The sequence below is a fragment of the Molothrus ater genome, chromosome 21, assembly GCF_012460135.2.
Source record: "Molothrus ater isolate BHLD 08-10-18 breed brown headed cowbird chromosome 21, BPBGC_Mater_1.1, whole genome shotgun sequence".
NCBI lineage: Eukaryota > Metazoa > Chordata > Aves > Passeriformes > Icteridae > Molothrus > Molothrus ater.
Genome location: NC_050498.2, coordinates 11,461,715 through 11,488,354, shown reverse-complemented (window position 1 = coordinate 11,488,354; position 26,640 = coordinate 11,461,715). Strand labels below are relative to the sequence as shown.

General features: G+C 46.7%; 1 protein-coding gene across 1 annotated transcript; it reads right to left on the bottom strand.

Moving 5' to 3' along the window:
• Positions 1-1,284: 1,284 nt before the first annotated feature.
• Positions 1,285-24,693, bottom strand: LOC129046914 (translation initiation factor IF-2-like). Its single transcript, XM_054517058.1, has 4 exons — positions 24,257-24,693; positions 21,031-21,205; positions 16,869-17,444; positions 1,285-1,938 (listed from the first exon to the last, which is right to left on the bottom strand). Exons 1-4 carry the CDS (start codon positions 24,691-24,693, stop codon positions 1,804-1,806), a joined length of 1,323 nt encoding a protein of 440 aa, XP_054373033.1. The 3' UTR covers positions 1,285-1,803.
• Positions 24,694-26,640: the final 1,947 nt, after the last annotated feature.

The window sequence follows — 26,640 nt, the reverse complement described above, 5'->3', positions numbered from 1 at the left end:
ACACACAGAGAGTGTCTCCCCCCAGCCCAGGTGCCCTCAGCACCCTCGGGGAACACACAGAGAGTGTCTCCCCCCAGCCCAGGTGCCCTCAGCACCCTCGGGGAACACACAGAGAGTGTCTCCCCCCAGCCCAGGTGCCCTCAGCACCCTCGGGGCACACACAGAGAGTGTCTCCCCCCAGCCCAGGTGCCCTCAGCACCCTCGGGGCACACAACAGAGAGTGTCTCCCCCCAGCCCAGGTGCCCTCAGCACCCTCGGGGCACACAACAGAGAGTGTCTCCCCCCAGCCCAGGTGCCCTCAGCACCCTCGGGGCACACACAGAGAGTGTCTCCCCCCAGCCCAAGGTGCCCTCAGCACCCTCGGGGCACACACAGAGAGTGTCTGCCCCCAGCCCAGGTGCCCTCAGCACCCTCGGGGCACACACAGAGAGTGTCTGCCCCCAGCCCAGGTGCCCTCAGCACCCTCGGGGCACACACAGAGAGTGTCTGCCCCCAGCCCAGGTGCCCTCAGCACCCTCGGGGCACACACAGAGAGTGTCTGCCCCCAGCCCAGGTGCCCTCAGCACCCTCGGGGCACACACAGAGAGTGTCTCCCCCCAGCCCAGGTGCCCTCAGTACCCTCGGGGCACAGACAGTGTCTCCCCGCTGTTGGCCGTGTCGGGGCTGCCCCCCCGGTGTCTGCCAACTTGGGACCGGCCGAGGGTTAGTGAGAGGCTCGCACAAACCCGCTCGGCCGCTGATTGTGGTGGTGTTTGAGGGTCCTCCAGGACGAGGGAGGAGATGAGAATCTTGACTCCCCCTTTCAGAAGGCTGAAATATTATTTTATGATCTCTATTATATTAAAAGAAAATGAGATATTAGAACTACACTAAAAGAGCAAGGAGACATCAGAAAGCTGGAAAGGAATGAATAATAAAAACTGGGACTGCTCACAGCCCCGACACTGCTGGACCATGACTGGTCATCAAGTAGAAACAATGCACAGGAGACCAATCCAAGATGCCCCTGTTGCTAAACCATCTCCAGCCCACACTCCACAGCCAGCAGATTGTTATTGGTTCCATTTCTGTTCTGAGGCTTCTCAGGAGAAAAAACCCAGCAAAAGGATTTTCATCAAACACGTCAGTGCCAGGTGATGGCACAGGCAGCATCAGCTGGCAGAGGTCACTGTGTCATCCCTGCCAGCCCAGGTGTCACAGCAAGGAGGAGAGAGTTCACCCTGTGCTCACACTGCAATACAGAGCAATACAACACAACACACACATTAACACAAGATGATAACCTTTTTCTATTTTCATTACATGTGGATTTATTGTTACAGGACACCCAAAACAACAAAAGCACACAAAAAACAGCACTCATCTACCATTAACACCCCCTTCAAATGACACACAAACTCACCATCCCTCTGATCACAACTGCTAAATTACACCCCAGCAATCATTGGTCCTCGGGAACGTGGTTCCCTGGAGCCTCCAAAAATTCCTCCTGCCTGAAGAAATACCCGGTCCCTGGAGGGTCTGTGCCCAAACTTTGGCGATGAACGTCACCTCGCAGACCGACCGGGACCCGGGAAAAAAAACCCAGCCGGGGGGAAAAAAAAAAAAGAAAAAAAAAACAGCCGGGGGGCGTGGGGAGGCTAAACCCGGCTGGGGATTTTTTACTCTAAATTTACAAATGAGTTGAAAAACCTGAAAAGCAAGTCACACACACAAGGTTAAATCCAGTCACAGCATGCGCTCACACACGCAGAGACGAGCAGACGCCGACAGACAGACACAGGCACGTGCTCTCACACACGCTCACGCACTCCTCCCATTTAAACGTTCCCTGCGTCTCTTACTCGAGACGCTGAAGAACGCGCTTCCACGCTTCTTCTGGCTGCCGCTCCTCGACGTCAAATGGTAGATTCTGGGGAAATCAGTAGCCTCAGGGACCTGTGAGACGACAGGAAGCGGTCAACGAGTGGCTGACAGCTAGGACTTGTCCCCGCTCTGACCGATAAATTTTCTACCCTAACCCCCACTAAAGACAGAAGAACAGTCAAGTTTTTATAACTGTTCTACCTAACTGTGACTATGTGCCAGGGCAGGGCAGCTCCGACCATAAGTGGTACAACATGAGTACACACAATAAAAGCAGATGCATACAGTGCAAGTGTGCATGGAGTGTAAGTCCATACAATATAAGCCAGCATAGGTACACACAATGTAAGTACATACAGTGTAAGCCAACATAGGTAAACGCAATGTAAGTACATACAGTATAAGTACATACAGTATAAACCAGCATAGGTACAAACAATGTAAGTACATACAGTATAAGCCAGGACTTGAGATAGCTCTCTGGAAGATTAATTCTTGAGCCCTGTACCCTTTGAGAAGATGGAACCTATAGAACTCCTGCAGTCACGTGAGGAGGGTGTAAGACGCTCCCTCAGGAAGTCCAAGAGAATGGCGTGGAAAAAAAGGCACTACCAAAGCTGGTAGTGAGAAGGAAGATGGATGAGAACATCTTGTCCCTTTGAGACATTCCTGTCTCAAAGAGTAAAAATGTAAAGATGCCGGAATAAGGGATATCCGGAAAGGAACGTGAGTAGAATATGGCCTACGTGGCACGGAATAGTGCCGATAAAGCGTTGAGACGTAACAAAGGCCTGTGACACGTAAGACGATGGACACGGACGACATAACACGGACACGGACGACATAACACGGACACGGACGACATAACACGGACACGGACGACATAACACGGACGACATAACACGGACACGGACGACATGACACAGAGACGAGTGACAACTGCCTGGCACTGTCCCCTTAGGGACCAGAGATTCCTAGTGCAAGGTGAGCCAGAGGCTGATGATGCCAAAGGAAAGGAAGCCCTAGGACGAGAGCACGTGATGATGAAATGTAAGTCGTCAAAAGAAGTTAGTGCCGAAGCAGTTAAGAGGATGCTCGAGAGGGGCGGCGAGCCTAGAGAAGGAAGCCGACTGCCGGGTGACCGTGGCCGTAGCTCTGGACCTGAAGGCGAGCTCCTCGGGGGAAAGATCCGTGACGACGTCGAGTCGAGGGAGGTGGACGACGCAAAGTTCCCGAGAATGTGAAGATGGGTCGGAACTGTCCTGCCCAGCAAAGGCTCTGGCGAGGCTGAGGGGAAACCCTCTCCCTTTACTTCCAGAGAGCCCACCCCGCTACAGACCTGTCCCCTAAGCTGACATCTGATTGCCTCCTGTGATAGTAAAGGCTATTCCCCTTCTCCCAACCGCTGGCCCCGACACTTAGCTTTTGGAAGAGGAGCGGACAAAATCCATCCTCGGTCAGACGTGGACGTTGAGATGCTCTCCGTGTGTGCCTCGGTGCTGCCGTTTCCAAGCTTGGGCTACGAGCCTCCTCAGGGTACCTAAGACAAAACAGAAAACCTGACTATTGCCCTCAAAAACAGTAATCCCCGGGACTCCTCCGCACCGCTGCCCCAGCTCACCTCAAATCTTGATTTGGCTCCGGAGGGTGCCCGGAAAATACCTGCAAAGAGAAAAGGGACACGCTTAGCATGCTGCTGTGTAACGCTCACCTAGGAGTCAGCCTGCCTAAACGCCGACTCACCTGCCCTCCTCTGTTCCTTGGCATGCCTAGGGCAGCGACAGCACCTGCAAAGAAACAAATCGGAAAAGCATGCTGAGATACTGTGAAAACACAACCTCCCAAATCTGACAAGGATACCACACCGATACCTTAAGCTGCACACACCTGGCATAGGCGTGCTCAGCCAGGAGAGATGGCAAGTGGACCACCTAAAAAAAAAAAACAAGAGGAGATGCTTAGAGCTGCAGCAAAACTGAGACCTCAGCCATAACAACTGCTTCTGTACGCTATTCAATGCTCACCTTGCCCACTCGGCCTTGACTGCTGCTCTCAGCTTTGACCTCCTAAAAAGAGAGACAACGAACAATGCTGTAACGGCCACCATTTATGCTTCCTCTGCAGAAACAAACATGGACTCACATGCTCGGGGCAATCCCCACACCCGGGATGGGGGGCTCTGCCCTGGATTTTATCCTTCTGCATCTGAAAGAAAGTCAGGACAAAAGTCAAACTGTTGCAGGGTAACTTAATAGCTCCAGATATCTTGTGTCCAACTACACCCCACATTACAAACTTCAAGTCCCCAGGACTTCTCCTATTGCACCAGGCTATGCGGCAGGGCAGAGCAGCTCCGGCACAAATGTGTGTGCAGACACCCGTGACACGGGACAGACAGGACGTGACAGACAACGGGGACACAACACAGACAGAAATCTCCTGGCAAGGAAAATGGCTGCGAGGACTGAGAGAATGCAAAAGGAGATGACCGAGGGGAGACCGATGGTGAGCTGACGAGGCTCAGAGAAACCTGGAGGAAGAAGATGCTAACCGAATGATTTATTCCAAAAACTGTGAAGATGGATGCCCGAGAATCCTACGGCCAGAAGCCTCTACCTGCCCTCACCTTCTCACAAGTCCTAGTCCGCCATAATGGATCCTGGCGGGGCAGAGCTGTCCATACAGCTCAGAACAAGACCTGAAAAGACAGCTGACCGGATGCTTCTAAAGAGACAAGAGAGTTTGATGCCTGTCTGAGCTCCTGAGGCGAAAGTGCTATGGCATTGGTGCCACGCCGAAGAATGCAGAGAGCACAGATGCTAACAATGATGCCAGGGTTTCTGACAGGCCCCACAATGACCTAAGGTAAAAGACATGACATATCCAAACACACATAAGACACAAAAGACAAGTGACACGATACATGCTGGGACTGCTCTGCCCTGCTCACCTCAGCACTGTGATCCAAAGTCAGGCTTTGCTTTTATGGGGCCTAAGAGTGTGCACTTCATGGACACCCCCATGTCCAAAGGAGACTCTAAAATCGCTCACAGTGGGTCCCTACCCTGCGCCCCGCTTTCATCCCCTCTGTGGGTTGTAGCCCTCTACTTATGTCTCAGACATCTGGGGATGCAGGTCCATGTCAGGTGCAACAGAAGCAAGCCTCAACATCTGGGAAGTTCCTGCTGGCACTGTTGTTCAACAACTCCCTGTTGTTTCTCAGTCAGCTACGTGAAAGAAATCCAAATATCAGTGCATGATCTCTGCAGCACACTGGCCAAAACCCAACAATTCTGCCACTCACCGTTCTGCTAAGAATGCCCGGCTCCTGGGGCCGCACCCTTCGGCCGCGCTCCGAGGCTGATGCCATTGTCACGGGGTAAGCCTGGGTTAAAAGGAGACGAGGTCATGTGGCATTGCTGAAACCTGAGCGGACCCTCGCTCCTCCTCCCTGCTTCCTCTACTCACCGCAACTCCTTGGCAGGTGCCCAAGGCCACCTGGATGGCACCTTTAAATAGAAAAGTTCTGGGCTTCATCACCAGGTCCTGTAACACGTCCACAGGGCTCGCACATGCAGGGAACCCGGTGCATCAGCCGGCTGGTGATGGGGGCTTGGCAGGCTCCGAGTGGAATGCCTAAAGCACAAAAAAGAGAATGGAAGCTTAGAGCTGCACCAGAAACTGAGACTGGAGCAATAACAGCTACTTCCCTCCACTGCTCACCTTGACTGCTGGTATCCAGATTTACTTCCTAAGAAGAAAGACAAAGAACAGAGCTGTAACTCAGTCATCATTTACACTTCCACTGCAGAGACAAATGGTGCCTCACCTGCTCGGGGGAAACCACTCACCCGGGATGGGGCCCTCTGGCACACATTTAATCCATCTGAATCTGAAAAAAAAGTTAGGACAAGAGTTAAACTGTTGCAGGATAACTTAAGAGCTCCAGCTATCTTGTGTCCATCTACAAATCCCATCTAGAGTCCAACTACACCCCACATTACGAACTTCAAGTCCCCAGGACTTCTCCTATTGCACCAGGCTATGCGGCAGGGCAGAGCAGCTCCGGCACAAATGTGTGTGCAGACACCTCTGACACGGGACAGGACCTGACAAACAACAGGGACACAAAACGGACAAAAATCTCCTGGCAAGGAAAATGGCTGCGAGGACTGAGAGAATGCAAAAGGAGATGACCGAGGGGAGACCGATGGTGAGCTGACGAGGCTCAGAGAAACCTGGAGGAAGAAGATGCTAACCGAATGATTTATTCCAAGAACTGCAAAGATGGATGCCCAAGAATCATACAGCCAGAAGCCTCTACCTGCCCTCACGTTCCTTCGAGTCCTAGTCCGCCATAATGGATCCTGGCGGGGCATAGCTGTCCATACAGCTCAGAACGAGACCTGAAAAGACAGCTGACCGGATGCTTCTAAAGAGACAAGAGAGTCTGATGCCTGTCTGAGCTCCTGAGGCGAAAGTTCTATGGCCTGGCTGCCAGGCCGAGGAATGCAGAGATCACAGATGCTAACAATGATGCCAGGGTTTCTGACAGGCCCCTCCAAGGCCTAAGGTAAAAGACATGACATATCCAAACACACATAATACACAAAAGACAAGTGACACGATACACACCGGGACTGCTCTGCCCTGCGCACCTCAGCACTGTGATCAAAAGTCAGGCTTTCCTTTTATGGGGCCTAAGGGTGTCCGCTTCATGGACACCCCCATCTCCAACAAAGGGGACTCAAAATCCCCTCCTGGTGGGTCCCTACCCTGCACCCCGCTTTCATCCCCTCTGTGGGTTGTAGCCCTCTACTTATCTCTTGGACATCTCAGGATGCCTATCCTTGTCAGGTGCAAAAGAAGGAAGCTTCAACATCTGGGAAGTTCCTGCTGGCACTGTTGTTCAACAACTCCCTGTTGTTTCTCAGTCAGCTACGTGAAAGAAATCCAAATATCAGTGCATGATCTCTGCAGCACACTGGCCAAAACCCAACAATTCTGCCACTCACCGTTCTCCTAAGAATGCCCGGCTCCTGTGGCCACGCCCTTCGGCCGCGCTCCGAGGCTGATGCCATTGTCACGGGGTAAGCCTGGGTTAAAAGGAGACGAGGTCATGCGGCATTGCTGAAACCGGAGCGGACCCTCGCTCCGCCTCCCTACTTCCCCGACTCACCGTGACTCCTCGGCCGGTGCCCAAGGCTACCCTGGTGACACCTTTAAACAGAAAAGGCAGAGGCTTCATCGACGAGTCCCGTGATTCTTCCGCAGGGCTCGAGAGAGCGGCGCACCCAGTGCATCGGCTGGTTGGTGACTGGGGCTCGGTGTACTCCGAGTGGATTGCCTAAAGTGCAGAAACAGGAACAGAAGCTTAGAGTTGCACTGGAAAGTGAGACTGGAGCAATAACAACTGCTTCTGTACCCTACTCAATGCTCACCTTACCCACCTCATCTTGACTGCCGATATCCAGCTTTACCTCCTAAAAAGAAAAAGGACAGTGCTGTAACAGAGTCACACTTTACATTCCCCCTGCAGAGAGAAACAGTGACTGACCTGCCCGGGGGAACCTCCTCACCCGGGATGGGTGGATGGATTTTGCCCTGGATTTTATCCTTCTGCGTCTGAAAGAAAGCGAGGATAAAAGTCAAAGGGCTGCGGGATAACTTCACAGCTCCAAACATCTTCTGTCTATCTAGGAATATCATCTAGAGTCTGGCAACACCCCACAAACTGCAAGTCCCTGGGACTTGTCCTATTGCAGCAGGCTATGCGGCAGGGCAGAGCAGCTCCGGCACAAATATGTGCGGACACCCGTGACACGGAACGTGACAAACAGGGGGATGCCAAACACAACACATCGTGCTTGTGGTGAGGGTCTCGAGGGGAAAAGGCAAAAGGGACCCTAAAGACACACTAGGTAACACGGTACACTGGACAACATGACATGGACCAGAACTGTTCTGCGCTGCCCGCCTGAAAGCTGCCATCAAAAGTAGATCCTCTCCCTTTAGCTGTCCTAAGAGGCCCCTTGGAGAAGATTACTTTTCCCTCTGCTAATTTTTAAATCTGTCCCAGGAACTCCCAACCCGCTACTCTCCCATTGTCCCATCTCCAGGCCGTGGCCCTGACTTATCTTTTGGATGATCGGTGATGTGGATCCACGTTGCACCTGAAATGAGTCTGCCTCGGAGGGCTCCGTGATCACCTGTTAGCCTCGCGGTCAGCTACAATAAAGAAAAACAAAACCAAAGTATGAGTACAGAGTTATGTGGGCCAAATCCCAGCGAGTCAGCTACTTGCCCTCTCCTGAGTGTGCCTGGCTCCTTCAGGCTCCAGCTTCATCCTGATTCCAAGGCTGTGGCCATTATTATGAGTGGCACCTGGGTAAGAGAAAGGCAAAGTTAAATGGCATTCCTGTGAGTGCAGTGGATGACCTTGTGTGCTGTAAGACGTGTGAATGCCTCTGCTCAGCTTCTAGAAGGCCTGGGGTGGGGGGCTCAAATAAACACCCTTTCTCACCCTACTGCCTTCAAACCCATGCCCCCAACAATAACTCCTAACCGGATACCCGCTCACCCTCCCTCTCCTAGTCACAATCCTCAACTCACCTGAAGCCTCAATCTCAAACATCATCTTTGACACTGGGCAGATCCCTCTTGTGACATGATGAATCTGCTGAAAAAAGCATTGCAGTTGACACAACCTGGAGCCTCTGGAAGCTGTGCTCTTTCTAAAAAAAAATACAAAACAAAATAAGAACAAAACCAGAAATTACAAATGCACTTTACCACCCCTAAACGCAAAACCCAAAATTGTGAACTTAAATAGTCCCTGTATTCTATGCTGTTTTCTTCACAGTATCTTCAAAGCCTCTGTTGCTTTAGATGCCCAGAAACACCTGCTGAAAACAAGCTGAGATAAGCTGAAAGAGCCTCTTACCTGAAATGAGAAGAGAGCTCTGATCCCAGCACATCCCAGAGAGGGAATGAAGGCCCTGAGCAAAGGCTGGGGTTAATATACCCCTGATGGTGCCCGCCTCTCGTTCCCATGGCACCCAGGAAAAGGGAGGGGGGTGAATCCCACCTGGTATGAAAACCCTCAGAGCAGTTGCAGCTGTTTGGCTCCTCTGACTCAAATTCAAGGGGAGCAAAGGGCTTGTTATAGAAGAAAACTCTTCTGAAAAATAACAGCACTTTCTTTTTTGCAATAACTACTGGGAGTAAATGGGCAGGAAACTGGTAAGAAATAAAACTTTCTGTTTAGGCAGCATAACTAGATAAATTGGCTAATTTGCTGTGAACTTACATAATTATTCCTTAGTGGCTATTAAGTACTACTTCATGTGTGACTGAGCCCGGTGGAGAAGAATGCTTATGATATGAATCGTCTAAGTCTCCTTGGGACCTCTAATTAGGCCTATCTACATTATAAGTAAAAATAAGAAAAATAAAAGCTTCCCAGGCAGTGTAAGGGTTAAGTGCATGCCAGGCTCACCCTGCTCTGAGATACTTGGTCCTACGGCACAGAAAGAAGGGCCCTGAAATGTAATTTTAAACCCTTAAAATGCTGAAAAAGGCAGAGCTTCCTTCCAGTGAACCCCTTAAACAGAGCAAATGGGGCAGTTACCTCTACTGAAACTAATACAATGGCAAATAAATAGCTTCTGCCCTTTAATTTATTCTCCTTAAGTACTGGCAAAAGAAGGGTTTTCTTCTCTCTTTAAATCTCTCCAGGGATGAAAAAAGAGGGATTTTTCCCTCAGTTCAACTCTTAAGATGGAGGGACAGCTGGGCTTCTCCCTCAATTTAGGCCTCAGGACAATAAAAAGGGGGCGGCTACCCTTAATTCAAACCCATAAGAAACATTTTCAATATTTTCCCCTTCTACTTAAACTGGACAATAATAGAAAATGAGGACTCCCTGTCAATTAACACCCCTAACAGCATAGAAAAGGCAGGGATTCTTTCAACTGAGACCATTAAAATTGCAGGGGAAGCAGAGTCCCTCCCAGTTTGAACACAAAAAATAAAGGAAAAGGAAGCTTTTTCCCTTTTTTCTAAACCCTTTTTCTCCTAATAACCCCTCTCCTTTCTGGGAGTGCTGTGGAGGGTCTGGAGGCTCTGGGGAGGGACTGGCACAGTAAAAGGGGAAAGTTGAAAGCCCTCTCCTGGAACCCCACATGCTGCCTGGCCTGCTCAGATGCTGCCCCTTGGCAAAAGGGCTCTTCCCTTGGCATTTTCTCAAAGTGATGCTCCATGCGCGGGTGGGTCCGGCTGCTCCCTAGTCCGTGCTGGATGCTCCGACCGTAGTTCCTGGAGGGACCCTTGGGATGCCCCTGTTAGCCCCTCTGGACTAGCAGCTCCCTGTGCGGGTGTGCCTGGGTAACCCTCTGAAAGCAGCTGGGCACATGGGGGGCTGCTAGACCTTGGAGTGGGCTTGAGGTGAAGAAAGGTCCTGTGAGGAGTTCCTTCCCCTGCACAGCCCTTCGTCTGCCCCTTAAACCATGGACTGCCAGACTTTCCTTTCTAAGGAAATTAACCGTCTTTCCTCTCTGTGTGCCCGTGGCCGAAACTGCGATTCGGCCTCCAAAACTGCAGAGAACGATTTCTCACGGACCGCGGCTGCCGACGCCGAGAACTCTTGCCACCCTTGGAGTGCCACGTGCCTCCTGCGAATGGACGTCGACGCGCAGCGGGGGTGAGTTTGGCTTTACGGGGAAGAGGGCCGGTGCAGGATTTCTCCGGGAGCAAAGCTGCCCCCGCCGAGAACTCGGGCTGCCCTGGCAGTGCCGAGCACCTCCTGCAAACTGGCATCGGGGGGAGACGCAGGGGGTGAGTTTTTCTGTGCGGAAGTTCTCCCAGACCAAAGCTGAGAGCATCTAACCCTAACCACAAACACTTAGCTGGGTCTAAAACTTACAACCTTCGGACTGGCAGCCTGGGACCCAACCCGCTGTGCCACTGCTGGCCCCTTGCTAAAGCATTCCACTGCAGTCCTAAAACTCTGCCTTTTCTGAGGGTGTTTTCTCTGACCCTGACCATAATCTTCCAAAGACTCATAAAATGGCTTTGAAAAAGCCCCAACAATACCCTAAGTAGTCCCAGAAAAGTCCCTTCCAAAATCTCCTAAATACCTTTAAAAGTCCTGGAAAAAAAGCCTCACAAAGACATGCTCAGTCTCCAAACTCTACCTCTTGCTGTCTAGCCCACAGATGTCGTCCCTACCTTTTTGCAGTGGGTCTGTTGTCCTCTGAGGGTTCTGTCATTGTGCTGCTGTGTGAGGGTTGCTGTCTGGTCTCGCTGTTAGGGTTGCTGTGTTGTGCTGCTGTTGGGGGAAAAGGCTGTTTTCAGGGGGGCTGCTTAGGCTGAGGTTAGGGCTGGGGTGAGGGGTGGTACGGCTGTACCCTGCACCCCTGATCTCCACTGGACTGTCCAGCCCTCAAGCCCTCTCCCTTTACCCCTCAACCGGTCCCTCTGCCCCCCAGCCCTCAGCTCCTGTGCGTCACCCTTGACCCCTCTCCTTTGCCCCTCAGCCCCCAGCTTCTCTGTGTCACCCTACAGCTGCCCCTGCCACCCTCAGCATCTCTGTGTGTCACCCGCTGTCCCCTCTCCCTCTTCCTCCCTCAGCTCCCAGCCTCTGTCACCCTCAAGCCCCCACAGTGCCCCTCAAGCTGCCCCTCAGCCTCTATGTGTTGTGCCATGAAAAGACCCTAAAAAAACCTAAAAATTCCCTGAAAACCTCCTGATCTTCAAAATGTCCTAAAAACCCCATGAAAACCTAAAAACAGCCTCAGAATGCTGTTAGAATACACTGGAAATACCCTACTTTTAAAAAACCCCTAAAAATCCCCAAAGAACCTTTAGAAATCCCTAAATATACCCCTAACAGTCCAAAAAGAGCTCAAAAATACCCCAAAAATCCTTAAAATGCCCTGATAAGACCCTAAAAAAACCTAAAACTTTCCTCAAAAACCCTAAAAATACCCTAGCCCTAAAAAGTCCTCCACATACCCTCAATAGTCCTAAAAAACCCCCAAGAACACCCAAATCCCCCCCCCAAACAATTCTTAAAAGTACTAAGAAAGCCCTTAAAATACCCTAACAAAATCTTTTAAAAGCTCTGAAAAAGCCCTAAAAGTATCCTAAACATTACCAGAAAATTCCTGGAAAACTCCTCCAAAAAAGCCCTAAAATATCCTTTTAAAGCCATGAGAAAAACCCTAAAAAAAACCCTAAAAAACTGCTCAGCACCCAACTCCTACCTGTCACTCTCTAGACCACAAACATCATTGCTACCTTTTTATTAGGGTTGCTGTCTGCAGCTGCTGGGAGACTTCTGGGGCTGTCCCAGCATTGGGGTTATTGCCTTGTGCTGCTGTTGGGGAAAACTGGGGTCCTAGGGGCGCTCTTTAGGGTGACCTTGGGGTTGGGTTGAGGGCTGCTGCACCTGTACCCTAACCCTACCTGGTACCCTGTGTCCTTTGTACCCCTAACCCTCGGTGTGAGCTCTCCATCTGTCAAGCCTCCCCCTCCTTGCCCCTCAGCCCGCAATGTCTGCGTGCCACCCCGAGACCTCTGACATTGTCCCTTGGCCCCCTGGCCTCCACCGTGCACTCTCCACCTGGTTAGGGGTGGTTTTTAGGGTAAGGTTAGGGGTGGTGTGAGGGCTGGCTCACCTGTCACCCTCAAGCAGCCCCCACTTTGCCCCTCAAGGCATCGGCTCCCCCTCACCCTTTTCTTGTCACCCTCAAGCTCCCCGCTCTCAGCCTCTCAGCATCTCTGTGCCACCCTGGAGCCCCCCAGTTGCTCCTAATGCCCCCTTCTGCCTCTCAGCTCCCCCCATCCTCTGTGTCACCCTCCAGCCCCCTCCTCTCAGCCCGCAGCCCCTTGTGACACCCTGCAGCCCACAGACATTGTCCCTGCCTGTCTCGCCTGGGTGTTGTCCTGCTGCGAGAGCTGCGCCGTCCTCCGAGGCTTCGGGCTCCTGCGTGCTGCTGGAGGGGACTCACGGGTGGGTGGTGGGTGAAGTAACGGATGGAGCGGGAAGTGTGGTGAGACGGGTTAAGGGCAGAGTGAGGGATGGAGCAAGGGCGGGCTGGAAAATAGAGTAGGGTTAGGGGCGGAGAAGGGGACGCAGCAGCAGGGGGCTGAGGTGGGGAGGTGAGTGTTAGGAGGAGGCGTAACTCCGTAACTCCAAGACCGAGTCTGCAGCCAACGAACTCTGAGTGACCTGGGAGTGCCGAACATCTTTGGCAAACTGATGTAAGGAAACTGGGGTGATGAGTTTTGTTTCCCTTGGAAAAGGGATGGCATCTGTGTCCGTGGGCCTGCACCCTGCCCAGGACCTTTGATCTCGAGTGGGCTGCCACCTCCTAAAATTCCAAACATCGCAGGTGAGACAGGGGGTTGCAAATTTTACTTGGGGTAGAAACCAATTTTGGATTTAGCTGAAGTCTGCTGGTGAAACTTGTGTAGTCTGTTAATCGGTGTGCTTACAAAAAGGCCTGCAGAGAGAACAAAGGAAGTTCTCTGTTGGAAAAAGAGAATCTGGGTTACAACCGAGTGCACAGCCTCGTCCCTGTGTGAGTAAAAGTTTGAGGTTTTGCCGGCAGTGTCACTGAGTGCTGAGGGGTCCCCTGGTCGATAGGGCAACTCGGGAGGGTTTGCTTCAGGCTTTGCTTGTGAAAGGTGTGAGAAAAGCAAGCAGCTCTGAAGCAGATGAGCCCCCTCTTGCCTGTTGAAGTGTTGCATAAATCAAAGATAAACCTCAAGGTCCCTTCCCACCCAAACCATTCCGTGATTCTTTGCCCTGGAGGCAAGGGTGCACCTGTCACCGCATTTCTCTTCACAGAGAAAAGCAAGGCACAATTCTCCCCAAGAATATTTCTGGGATTCACATTCTCTGAACCTCAGAGGAAGTAAAATCAATTCTTATCTCATTTACTGTGCCTGTGTTTGTGCCGAAGTAGAATGCAGCGTGGAGATTGTTTACCCAAAGTGATGGTGTTTTGTTTCCTTGGCCTGTCAGGGCCAAGTGTGTGTGTGTGTCGGGACTGTTGGCTGACAGTCATGAGTTGTGTGCGGGGTTGAGTACTTGGCAGATTGGGTTTAGATGTAATGTAATATAGTATAATAAAGCAATTAATTAGCCTTCTGATAAGGCAGAATGCAGATTGGAAATATTTGCACATATGATATTAAAGGACACGTGAACCACCTTTCTGTGAGACAAAGACACAAGACTTGGCCCATCCCTAACTTAGGACACAGCTAAAAAATAATAGATAAAATAATTTTTAACCTATTTTTGAAGAACTCTCTAAAACTAATGGCAGATGATATAGCTATTTTATCTGGCAAGCTTCCGTGCAAAATTTCCTGCTGATGCTGGCTCAGACGGATGGAGAGTTGGGAGGAGGGGGAAGAACAAAGTGCCAGGGGGCTTTATTGTATGAGCCTTGAAAGGTTTCTGCAAGCTTCTATTGCAAGGTTGATGAACCTTGTGTTTGTTAACTTCAGTTTTGCTCAGTGTTTTAACCCTGCTTTATCTCCTGTGGTCCAGATGACACATTCACACATCTTTAGAAAATTCAGTGGGATGCTCTTCAAACAACATGTGACTTTGCACCAGTGAGGGCAGAAACTTGATGGTTTTACCACAATCTATAGTTTTTCAATATTGCTATAGAAAGTGCTTTTCTGTGAAATGTCTACTTTGGTTAGATCATGCAAATTGAGTGCTGGCTACTTCAATAAGATGAAGAGTAAGAATAACTCAGGAATGTTTCATCATTTGTCTCTGCACTGGTCAGAAATGGTAATTTGAGCTCAAATCTGTAGAAATTTAGCAAAAGAAGTTGGACACTCAGAGGATAAAAATAGAAAAAAATGCATTGGAAGGATTTTTCCTGCTAGTGAGTGAGTTTCTACCTGTAGGAGCATCGGGGGGTAGCACGGTCGGGACGGACGGAGACAAGAAGTCATATTGCTATAAGCTGGGTGATATGGGGTGACCTTTAAATGAGGGCTGTCTTCTCCTAGGAAATGAAAGAAGTAACAGGTATCCATAGTTAATGAGCCTAGGATTTCTAGCTCTTGAAGGTCAGATTTATCAGCTTTAGAATTATCAATATAAGTTTGGTGTTTCCGGCTGGGAGTTGGAGATATGTGATGATCATCATATGGCCAATATTTATCAGGAGTAACTTATCAAAACCCTTTGGGAAAGGTACTCCAACTAGACAGGTTGAAAAAGGTTTGTCAGGGCTTGTGTCAGATAGACGGATGGTATCGGAGCCTGCAGACCTGGCTAAGGCAGCCCAGACATTCGTCTTTGGTTGATTGACAGGTAAAGCTTCTGTTTGTGCTGCCTGTGCGACTGCTTGCGCTGTTTGAGCTGTAAGAGCCCTTTCAATTTTTTCTCCTAGAGTTTTTCCAAGTTCATTTGCCTGGATAATTGCCACTTGCTGTGGACTCCCAATTTTGTTACAGGCATCTATCATTTCAGGCACTGTGGGTTTTTCTTTTCCTAGGGCTTTGATAACTCTTTTACATTGTGCATTGCCATTATTTTCAATAATGTCCCGTATCATTATTGGGCAAGCTATATCATCACCGCATTGTCTTTCTGCTCCTTGCGTTACCCGCCCCACAAATGTGGTAAATGGTTCAGACGAGTCTTGCCTAATCAGATTATAGGCTTTTTCAAAACTTCTTGCAGGCTGAATTTGCAAAAAGACTCTGCGAGCCATCTTTTTAATGTCATCTAACGCTGTTTTGGGTAAATTCACTCCATTATCATGCTGATCATCAGGAGGGTCACAGTCAGCTTAGACATGACAAGGGTACGAAGGTCTGCATCGGTACTCTGTCTATAAGTGGCTAGTACCCCTGTAAGCAGTCTTTTCCATTTGAGTTCCCGTAGCATATATTGTGAGTCTGTGAGAATTATACTAGCAAGATTTTTACAGTTATTTGGGGTGAGTGTACGTCCTTCCAGGACTATCCTTTTCAGCAGTTGCTTAAAATATGGGGAGCAGATACCACATCCCTTATTGCTTTTCGCAATTCTTTTATCTCATGAGGTGGGATAGCCACCCGTGTTCTAGGACAAGCGGCTTGCTCGCTGAATGGCACAGGCATAGCTAGAGGATTTAGACTTTCTTCTTCGCAAATCTGGCCTCTGACTTCATCCTAGTCTGTTAGTTGAAAATTATCAAAAGATTTTTGTGAGTTTTCTAATTTGGGATTAATGCTGATGAATTTTCAGCGTTTAGTGTCTCTTTTTGGGTCAGAAATCTGTCCCAAACACTGGGGGGACTCTGGAGCTGTTTGGGAACAGTTCTTTTTCGAAATTCTTTTGTGTTGGATCAAAGGGTTGGCATTTGCAGGGTAAAGACCCTGGAAATAATTTGGCAGATCAGGAAGCTAAGGATGCAGCAGAAAATGGAGCTGAAAGAGTTAATATTAACTCCAAATGAGGAAAAATGGGAAATACCAGAGTTTAGGGAAGCAAAAAAAAAAAGGCGAATTAAAACAAGATAGGTGGCGAAAAAGATAAATGGGGAAAATAGAAACATCTTGATGGAAGACAGATAATAAAATGCTTACTAGGGAATAGCAGAGGACATGTATCAAAACGCCCAGTGGGATACTCAGGCTTTGTGCGATCATTTTTTTTAAGGAACTATGGATGCATTGCGATTTTTGGAGTAGAAAAACAAGTAACTGAAAGATGTATAATTTGCCAAAGGATAAATAAAAGGGTGGTGAGAAAAACAACATGAGAAGGTCGTGAGTTAACTCGTCGACCATTTCAAAGTATCCAAGCAGAAGTTTGCTTTGGTAAACTCTGGATTTATTTGTAAAAACCGTTTAATCCAGGAAAAAAAAAAAGGATATACCACATGCTGGGCAGGAGGGAGATTGTAAGAAAATAACATTTTTAAAGGCAATAAAAGAAAAACGGTGAAAGTATAAGGCTGGGAACGAAATATTACCTCATCCATTCCTGTTTGTTCCTCCACTCGTTCGCGGCTGCCCCAGCCCCTGTGCCGGCTCCGGCACGGTCCGTCTGTCCCGGTCCGTCTGTCCCGGTCCGTCTGTCCCGGTCCGTCTGTCCCGGTCCCGGCCGCCTGGCCCGCGGCCGCTCCGCTGGCCGTGCCGGCGGAAGGGGCGGGGGGTCCGTCCTGCCGTGTGCACCGTGGGTACCGCGCTGACCGCACCGAGGGGGGGTCCCGTCTGTCCCATCCCCGGCTGCCCGGACTCTGCTCGGCTCCCGCCGCTGCGGCCGGGGTCAGTCCCGGCTTTGTCTCTGCCGGATCAGCCGCCGTGAGCCATGTGGGGCCGATCCACGCTGCAGCTCGGTCTGCACCGGAACAGCCCCTGGGGCGGTCCCGGCTGCAGACCCCGCCTTTGGAGGACCGAGACCCTGAGCTGTGCCGATGCCCTCGGACGATCCCGGCTGCAGACCCCGCCTTTGGAGGATCCAGACCCTGAGCTGTGCCGAGTTCCCCCGTCCTGCCCTGAGCTCCGTTCCCTTGGTAACCACAGCTCCGGCTGCTCAGGGGAACTCTCTAAAGGAATCACCTTATCGAAACACTAAAAGTTCAGGTAAAAGAAAGTCCTCTCCTGATTCATCCTAAAAATACGGGAGAAAAGCTATAGAAGATGATAAAAATCCAAAAAGAATGGGATAAAGGGATTCGTCTATTTCCATTAAAAGAGGCTCCCATAGGAGGGGGCGGACCAGGGTTTGTAAGTGCTCCTTTGACTTCGTCTGAGGTCTGAAATTTTAAGAAATAAATAAAAGGGATATTTGGAGGATCCCATAGGCATAGCTGAACAATTAGACCAATTTTTAGGTCCAAACGTTTATACTTCAGAAGAGATGTGGTCTGTAATGAAAATAATATTTTTCTCAGGAATAAAGGCAATTAATCAGAGCAGCTGAAATAAAAGCTTAGGAAAAAAGATAATCTACGGGGATCCCCAGAGAAGACAAAATGCCAACTGTACCTCCTGAGTGGGGTAAAAATAACGAGGAGGGGAGTAAACACATGAATAATTATTGTAATTACATACTCAAAGGAATAAATGAGACAGCATATCAAAGGCGAAATGCAGGGAAAAAAAAAAGGTTTTTAAGGGACAGCTTTTCGAGGGGAAAGAAGAAACTGCAACTAAATAGATAAACAAACTTAAGAGAAATAGGAAAATGGTCCTAAGTAAGCAGAAGATCTGAAAATCTTTAAAGAGATGGGCACAGAGGAGGAATAGGGAGGTCATAAGCTCTAATTTTCTGGGGGGGACAAATACCATCTGGAGCCTGTGATAACTTTAAAAGTGGGTCCCCAAGAAGAAGAATTGGAATTTGTAATAGACACAGGGGCAGAGAGAACCTGCCTGTTAAATATTCCAAAAAGTTATAGTGTGAGCAAACATATAGTGAAAGTAACAGGGGCAAAGAGGGAAAGTTTTACATTTCTGGTCATTAAAGATGTAGTAATTGAGGGACGAAACTAGAATTTGGATGGGAGATGTCTTATTGGTTCCAGGGGCAGGTAGCAATTTATTGGGAAGAGTCTTAAAAGTGCAATTAAGAATAGGAGTTATATCAGAAAATGGAAAATGACAGCTAGAGTTTTAAAATTATTTAAAAGAGGATGAAGAAAAAAAAAACAACAAAGAAGTTTGAGGTGGGGAAGGAAATAGGGGAAGATTAAATATCGACCCCATAAGGGTTACAATTGAGAGAGAAGATTGTCCTGTACGTGTACGTCAGTATCCTGTATCTTTAGAAGGACGGGAAGGTTTGAAGTCGGTAATAGAAGGACTAATAAAGGATGGGGCATTAGAACCTTGTATGTCTCCTCATAATATCCCTATTCCCCCAGTAAAGTCTGATGGGAGTTATAGACTAGTACAAGATTTAAGGGAGGTTAATAAAAGAACTCAGACTCACTACCCAGTGGTAAAATATCTTAGACACTTAATAATTAAAAGTAGCTAGAAAACCAACCATGAGAAGATTGCAAGAATTTTATTCATTCTCCCTCCCTCTTCAAAGAGAGAGATCAGAAAATTACCTAGATTGTTGAAATATTATAGATTGAGGGGTACGCACAAGTAGCAAAATTTGTGTATGAAAAAAATGGACAGAAGGAGATGATATAAAACAGACCAAAGAAGATATTGTTAGATTAAAAGGGCTAAATTAAAACTAGCCTAACTACCAGCTTTAAGCTTACCTTTGTGTGATGGTTTGACAGGAAATGTGTTTTTTGGGATGCTGTGTTTTGGGCCAATGGATATTCCGGCTTTAATATTGGCATTTAACCTGGCCATTAGGACATGGACACGCCTCTGAGAACATGGGGTTAAAAGCAGAGCTCTCCCCTGGGAGGGTCCTCTTGGGTTTCCGGCGGGAAAGAGTTCGGGTCTCTCCCCCGGCCCAGCTGCTGGCTGGGCAGGGGGAGGGGAAAGCCATGAGGCCGAGAGAGGTAGGCCTGAGCCCGGGGGTGGAAGGGTGGAAGAGAGAGAGAGAGAGACCGGGAGCCATCGGGCAGCCCCCCCGAGAGACACAGAGGGAGAGAGAGAGAGAGCCGCTGCCTGAGACTGTAACCTTGAGACTTGATAAACATGGGCCTGTGCCGGCAGCACGGCTGGGAAGGAGAAGAAGGGGGGGTTCAGCCGGCCGCTTGTAGGAGCTTTTAACCCCTTTTTGGAGAATGAGAACTTTACAGATCATTGACCTCTCCTGGAAGATAGAGTGGAAGATGGGGAAGGAAATGTGCAAGTGTGAGAGAGGTCTGAGTGAGCGAGAGCTAGTAGAAGAGTAGAGAAGAATCCTAGTGGGAAGAGATGATGGAGTGGCTTTTGCTGGACTCTTTTTGTTATAGCCATGGACAGAACCATGTTCCTTGTGACACAGAGACTGCATTCTAGGGGGAGGCAATGGCCACAGAACCAAGAGGGTTCAGTGTTGGTGCCCCTCGGCCCCAGGGGGTGGAAAAATATGGGGGGGACAGGTGTCCCAAAGGAGAGACTGTGCCTTTTTTGGATCGGGACAGAGCATCCTTAAAAAAGACAACCCTAGAAGCAGCTCTGGTCCGTGTTCAGTGGTGAGAGCACTGGACATGAAAGGAAGAGGTCACGACGGCAGATGTACTCCGGGCAGTGCCACGAGTGACACGGAAACACACGAGGCTTCGGCTGTGTTTCCAGGGGAAGCCCATGGTACAAGAAGGACTCCTCTCCTCTTGATGAACTGAGGATTGATTGTTTGAAGAGTTGTGCTGGACTAAGAGTTGGTGATTTGAGGAATAGATGTATTGTGTTGGAAATTTGGTGGGGGGAGGAGGAAATGCATTTGTGAGGTTTTCATTTTCCCTGTGTGTGTGTGTTCCCTTTTATTTGTAGTTGTAGAGTAGTTAATAAAGTTCTGTTTTCTTTTCTTTCCTAAGTAGGAGCCTGCTTTGCTTATTCCTGGTCACATCTCACAGCAGCTACCAGGGAGAGGGTATCTTCATGGGGGCACTGGCATTGTGCCAGTGTCAAACCATGACACTTTGTTAGAAAAGTCATTTATCATTTATACATAAATACAGAAAATGGAGTACCTCATAAAATTTTAATTCAAGACTAAGGAAGAGTAAAAAAATATCTAGTAGCTCATATATCAAAGATGTTGGACTCAGTAGGCCACAGCTAGCCAGTAGGTATTTAAAAGCTACTGCAATCCTAGTAAAAGAAAGCTGTAAGCCTACTTTTGGAAGTAATTTAGTTAGGTTCACTTCGTACCGTCTGAGGTGTGTTGAATCAAAAAAAAACAGGTAAGAAGAGAAGAAAGAGAGAAGTTGAAGTAGGGAGGTGGTTAGCAAACTGAGATGTTAGAATGTGAAGTGATGACATCTTGGTGCTAGAAGAGAGCAGAAGTGTGAATGCGGGTTTTTTGCATGAAAGGCAGGGAAGTGTCTCGACACACAGTTGTTAGGAGGTTATTCAATGCTGAACTGGGGTCCAGAAAGGGTTTAGCAGAACGGGCCCTCCTTGAAGGGAAAAGAGGAGAAGTTGACTAGAGAAAGGAAAAGAATGTCAGGAGCACCTGGGGACGCCAGGTTTGGGGTTATCAATGTTGGGAGGTGTCTGACCGCTCCCTACGAGCGGCGGGGTCTCGGGGGCTGCGGCAGGGACCGATCCATGGAGGTGACCCGGCGGCGGTGCTGGCAGCAGAGGACACGGGTTTGCCGGCCAGGAGCGGGCTGGCTCCGTGGCGGAACTGCCGGGGGGGCTCCCAGGCTGCCGGGGTCCCGAGTCGAGGATGGCAGCGTCGGCCCTGGTAAGTAGGCCGAGAGAGAGAAGGAAAGAGAAAGAGAGAGAAGAAGAGAGAGAGAGGGCAAAAGGGACCCAAGGCTGCCCCCAGGGTCCCCATGCCCCTGGCTGTTCTCCCCTGCTCCGGCCCTGCAGCAAAGTGGCAGCACGGCATCGACAGCAAGGCCGTGAAAAGAGCGGGAGGGGGGCTAGCACTAAAAGATAAAATCAAAGCAGAGATTGCTGACTCTCCAAACCTCACAAAGTGGTTTGTTTTTCTTAAGTAAAAAGGTTTTTGGTTTTTCTTTTGTGTGTTTTGTTTGCTGTTAAAAAGAAGTTTGTTGTTTGTTTTTTTTCCTGAAGAATGGGTTTGTAAGGCTAAAACAATTAAATGCTGCCCAAAAAGTAAAAAGCAATAGATGTGATACATCTTGTGTTAAAATTGGTCTAGCTTTTCTTATTTAACTAACTGTAACTCACAAAAAGAAGAATTTGCCTCTGCAGCTATTAGCACAGCTGGATAGAAGAAGAAGAAGAAGAGGCTGCTGTGGAAAAAGCTTTTAGCTAAACCCAGAAAGTTTGGAAGAAAAGTGAATGGTAAAAGTTAATGCAGTATTATCTTTCTTTTATTACTATGCTATTAAGAAGTCCTTTCCAGGTACTACTGAAGCAACAATCAGAATCACAGAAAGAGGGTGAATTCATGCCAGCAGAGTCAAAGGACTTGTGAAGGAACCTGAGGAATGGACTATCGCATTTAAACCGGGTGATACCGAACTGACTTTCCAATGGGGACTGAGTGGTAATAGTTTCAAAAAAGGCAAATGATCCAAGAAATGTACAAAGAACAACACAGAATTAAGAATTAAGATGACGCTTATACCACTGGTTTCAAGCCCTGCCTGGTTTTATTCTGGTCTTGCCTGAATAAAACATCTCCTTAGGGGACGAATACTCCAGATAGAAGGATCAAGACTGTTTTTGTGTTCTGACCTTAGCCTGAGAATTGTACAGGATAGAAGGGGAATTACCATTTCCATCAGTAAACTTTATTTGATTCATTCCAATACTGGACATGCTAGCTGGGTTATAAGTAAATGCTTGAATTGTGAGAATAATTAGTATTTTAGTTCACAACATTTATGCTCTTATTGCAAAAAGTGTTAAAGTAATAGCTTTGTGGATGGGAATTACTAGTGCCTGGTGAATGAGAGATACCTGAAGAATGGTAAGAGACCACAGTTAAAGGGTGTCCAAACCAATTTGCCTGGAAATTAGTTAAGAGAAAGTGACAAGGAAATAGAGGGCACGACCAGATTGGCCTCTGTTTTTTGCCACCGAGAAGATCAAATACACCTGCTGTGGGTTGCAACCTCACAGGCCTGGGAGGTGGGAGTATAAGGCATACTGGACCTCTGTTATTCCTGTTTCTGGCACTCATTTGTTCTCTTTTCCCTTTCAGGATACCAGCAAGATTGTGTCACAAATGCTGCAGAAAGCATCACGTGGAAAGAAACCAAAGTTCCTCTTTAATTACACACACCTATGTCAGCAGCCACTGTTATAACCCATCCAAATTAAGAACCTGTAGGCAAAATGGAGTAAATTATTGGATTACAAGAAACTTAGGAAAAAGTGGTAATAGATTTGGATTTGAATGTCCAAAAGGAGAGAGAGGGATTTGTTTTACATTTAATCTTGAAGATATGGTTCAAGTAGATTTGGAAAAAAAAACAAATAATAAACAAAAAGGTAAAACCAGCACAGCAATTGAACTCTGTATTGACCCCAAATTATCTATTGAGTCGTATTACAAGACTCCAAGCAGTTATAGAAGTGATAGCAAATGGAGCTGCCCAGGCATTGGAGTTAATATAAAGTCAGCTAAGCCAAACAAAAACTGTCGGGTATCAGAATAGGTTGGCTTTACACTATTTATTGGCCAAAGAAGGGGGTGTTTTTTGGAAAGTTTAATATATCAGATTGTTGAAAATTGATGAGCACAGAAAAGTCATTCTAGAAAAAGCAAAAGAAATCAAAGAAGAAAAAAAAATATGTATGCATATAATAACCCAGGTACCGGTCCAAAAATTAGAAAACAATGTTAAAACCTAGCTGGTAGGGTAATGTATTAGAAGAAATTAAGATCTTTCATTTTATGTGTTACAACTGTTTTTATATTTCTTCCTTGTGTAATCCCCTGTTTTATTTTGCCCACATAGTCCAGAAGATGCAAGTAGATAAGAAATATTGCTCAAGCCGAAGGATTTACAAAGAATAAGAGTGGGGATTGTGACAAATGCGTGTATTTTATGATTGGCTTTTCGGAAATAATAAAATGAATATTATATGTGTTGTGTTAGAAAGGAATGCTGTATTAATTCTCTTAAGTAGTGTGTTAAATATAGTTTTAGGTTATAAAAACTGTTAAAATAGAAACGATGCTATGTAAGATACTTTTTTTAAAGAAAGGACTTGCAGCGAGATAGCGGCCACAGGACACCTGGATCTTTCAGAGAAAAAAAATTTACTGCCCTCTTATCAGAAGAAACAAACTTCTTCCTGCCTCCAAAGCGCTGTTAGGATTAGAAGGAAGAAGTGGATGATGAGCAGACAGAATCCTGTGTTTGAATGGAATTTATGCACCATGTATGAAGTGTATGACTATGCAACAGGCTGTTGCTTTTAAGGGTTAATCCTTTGTTAACGGGGGTCCTTTTTCAGGCCCGTGCTGCCCAGAAAAAGGTACCCGGACGTCCGTAACTCTTTGTTTTTGTTGTCTCATATTTTGGCATTAATGCTGGCGAATTTTCAGGGTTTACTGTCTAATTTTGGGTCAAGAAATCTGTCCCAAACACTGAGGGGACTCTGGAGCTATTTGGGAACAGTTCTGTTTTGAAATTCTTTTGTGTTGGGATCAAAGGGTTGGCATTTGCAGGGGCAAAATAATTCTCTGTCTGTCCTGTATTTATTAAAGCAGCTGTCATATTCCAACCTCCTCCTCCTCCTCCTCCTCGCACGGTTTGTGTGCATGGATGTGGCTGTGCAGACGAATCGTGACACAAAGTAGTCCCACTGGGTGCTAGGAGTGTGGAAGGCGAAAACGCAGAGGCACACCAGGTATCGGTTGTGCACGGTTACGTGCTGCAGAGGGATCTCTCGGTGCCCAGCAGAAGGAGAGATGCGGAAGGATACGTGCAAGGCACTGCAGTTTTTGCCTGCTGTGGTGCCGTGTATAAACACAGTGGTGGCATAAGTGGCGTGACAGGGCACAGGGATGCCGGCTGTGGCTGGACAGCGGCACGCAGCGAATCGGAACCGGGACCGGGCTGTACCAAAGCTGCGGCAAACGCAGTGGGGGGTGGCGGCGGGGAGATAGAACTGCGCATGCGTGCGGCTGATCCCGGAAGCAGCACTGTGGTTCGATGAGGTGGAGTGATATCGCTGGTGCTGGGGTTGTAGCAACTGCGCATGCGTAGGTTCCGTCACTATGGCAGGGCGGGCGGTCATCATGGCGGCGGGCGGGCCAGGGCGTGCGGGAGGCGGCGGAGCTGTGGGAACGGGAACGGGGCTGCGGCTGCGGCTGTGGAAGGGAACGCCGGGACGTCTGTGGTTGCAGGAGGCGGCGGAGCCGCGCCATCCAGCAGCTCTGAAGCGGGAGGGTGCGGTGGGGAAGGCGCAGCTCGGCCTGCCATGCAGTGGCAGCGGCAGGAGAGGGGAAGCGACCACGGGCGGCGCTGACGGGAGGCTGGGCTGGAGCGCTGCGGCGCTGGCACGGGGTGCCTTGGGTGGCTGGGGCGCCCCGGTAAGACAGTCATTAAAACACCCTAAAAATTATTTTTAAAGCCCTGAAAAAGCCCTAAAGGTATCCTAAACATTTCCAGAGAATTCCTAAAAAACTCCTGTAAAAAAACCCCTAAAATATCCCTAAAAATCCCTGAAAAATCACCTGAAAGACCCTAAAAACCTGTTTAACCCCTACCTGTAACACTGTGGCCTCCAAACATCATCTCTACCTATTAATCGGGGTAACTGCAAGACCCTCAAACACCACTACAATCACCAGCTTGAGTTGGTCTGGACAGCACCAAATAATATAAAATAAAAAGCTTTAAAAATAGAAAAATTAAAAATAAAAATTAAATAAAAAATAAAATAAAAAATAAAATAAATGCTTTAAAAATGAGAAAATAAAAAAAATAGAAAATTAAAAAAATAAGACGCTTTAAAAACAGAAAAATTAAAACTAGAAATTAAAAAAAAATTTAAAAAATAAAAGAAATGCTTTAAAAATAGAAAAATTAAAACTAAAAATGAAATAAAAATTAAATAAAAAACTAAAAAAAGCTTTAAAAATAGAAAGATCAAAATTAAAAATTATATAAAAATAAAAATTAAAAAAATGCTTTAAAAATAAAAAAATCAAAACTAAAAATTAAATAAAAAAGAAAATTAAAAAAATAAAATAAATGCTTTAAAAATAGAAAAAGCAAAAAATAAAAATGAAATAAAAAATAAAATTAAAAAATAAAATAAATAGTTTAAAAAAAAAATTAGAACTAAAAATGAAATAAAAAATAAAATTAAAAAATAAAAAAAAGCTTTAAAAATAGAAAAATTAAAACAAAAATTAAATAAAAAATTTAAAAAAGCTTTAAAAATAGAAAGATCAAAAATAAAAATTAATAAAAAAATGCTTTAAAAATAAAAAAATCAAAACTAAAAATTAAATAAAAAATTAAATTAAAAAATAAAGAAAAACTTTAAAAATAGAAAAAGCAAAATTTAAAAATGAAATAAAAAATAAAATTAAAAAAATAAAATAAACTTTTAAAAATAAAAAAATTAAAACAAAAAATTAAATAAAAAATAAAATTTAAAAATAAAATAAAAAGCTTTAAAAATAGAAAAATCAAAAATAAAAATTAAATAAAAAGTAAAAAATAAAATAAATGCTTTAAAAAAATCAAAACGAAAAATTAAATAGAAACTAAAAAAATAAAATAAATGCTTTAAAAATAGATAAAGCAAAACTAAATATGAAGTAATAAATAAAAATAAAAAATTAAAAAATGCTTTAAAAATATAAAAATTAAAACTAAAAATTAAACAAAAAGGAAAATTAAAAAATTAAATAAATTATTTAAAATAGAAAAATTAAAACTAAAAAAAAGATTAAAAAAAAGCTTTAAAAAAAGGAAAAGTAAAAAAAAATAATAAAAATTAAATTGGAAAATAAAATTAATTAAAAATAATAAAAAAACAAAATAAAATCTGTAAAGTGCTGTAAAGTACCGTAAAAGGTAGTGTCGTAAAAACGCACCTTTTACGACAGTCGCGCTTTACGGCCGTTTTACGACAGTCGCGCTTTACGACACCTTTTGCGACAGTCGCGCTTTACGGCACCTTTTGCGACAGTTTTACGACAGTCGCGCTTTACGGCACCTTTTACGACAGTCG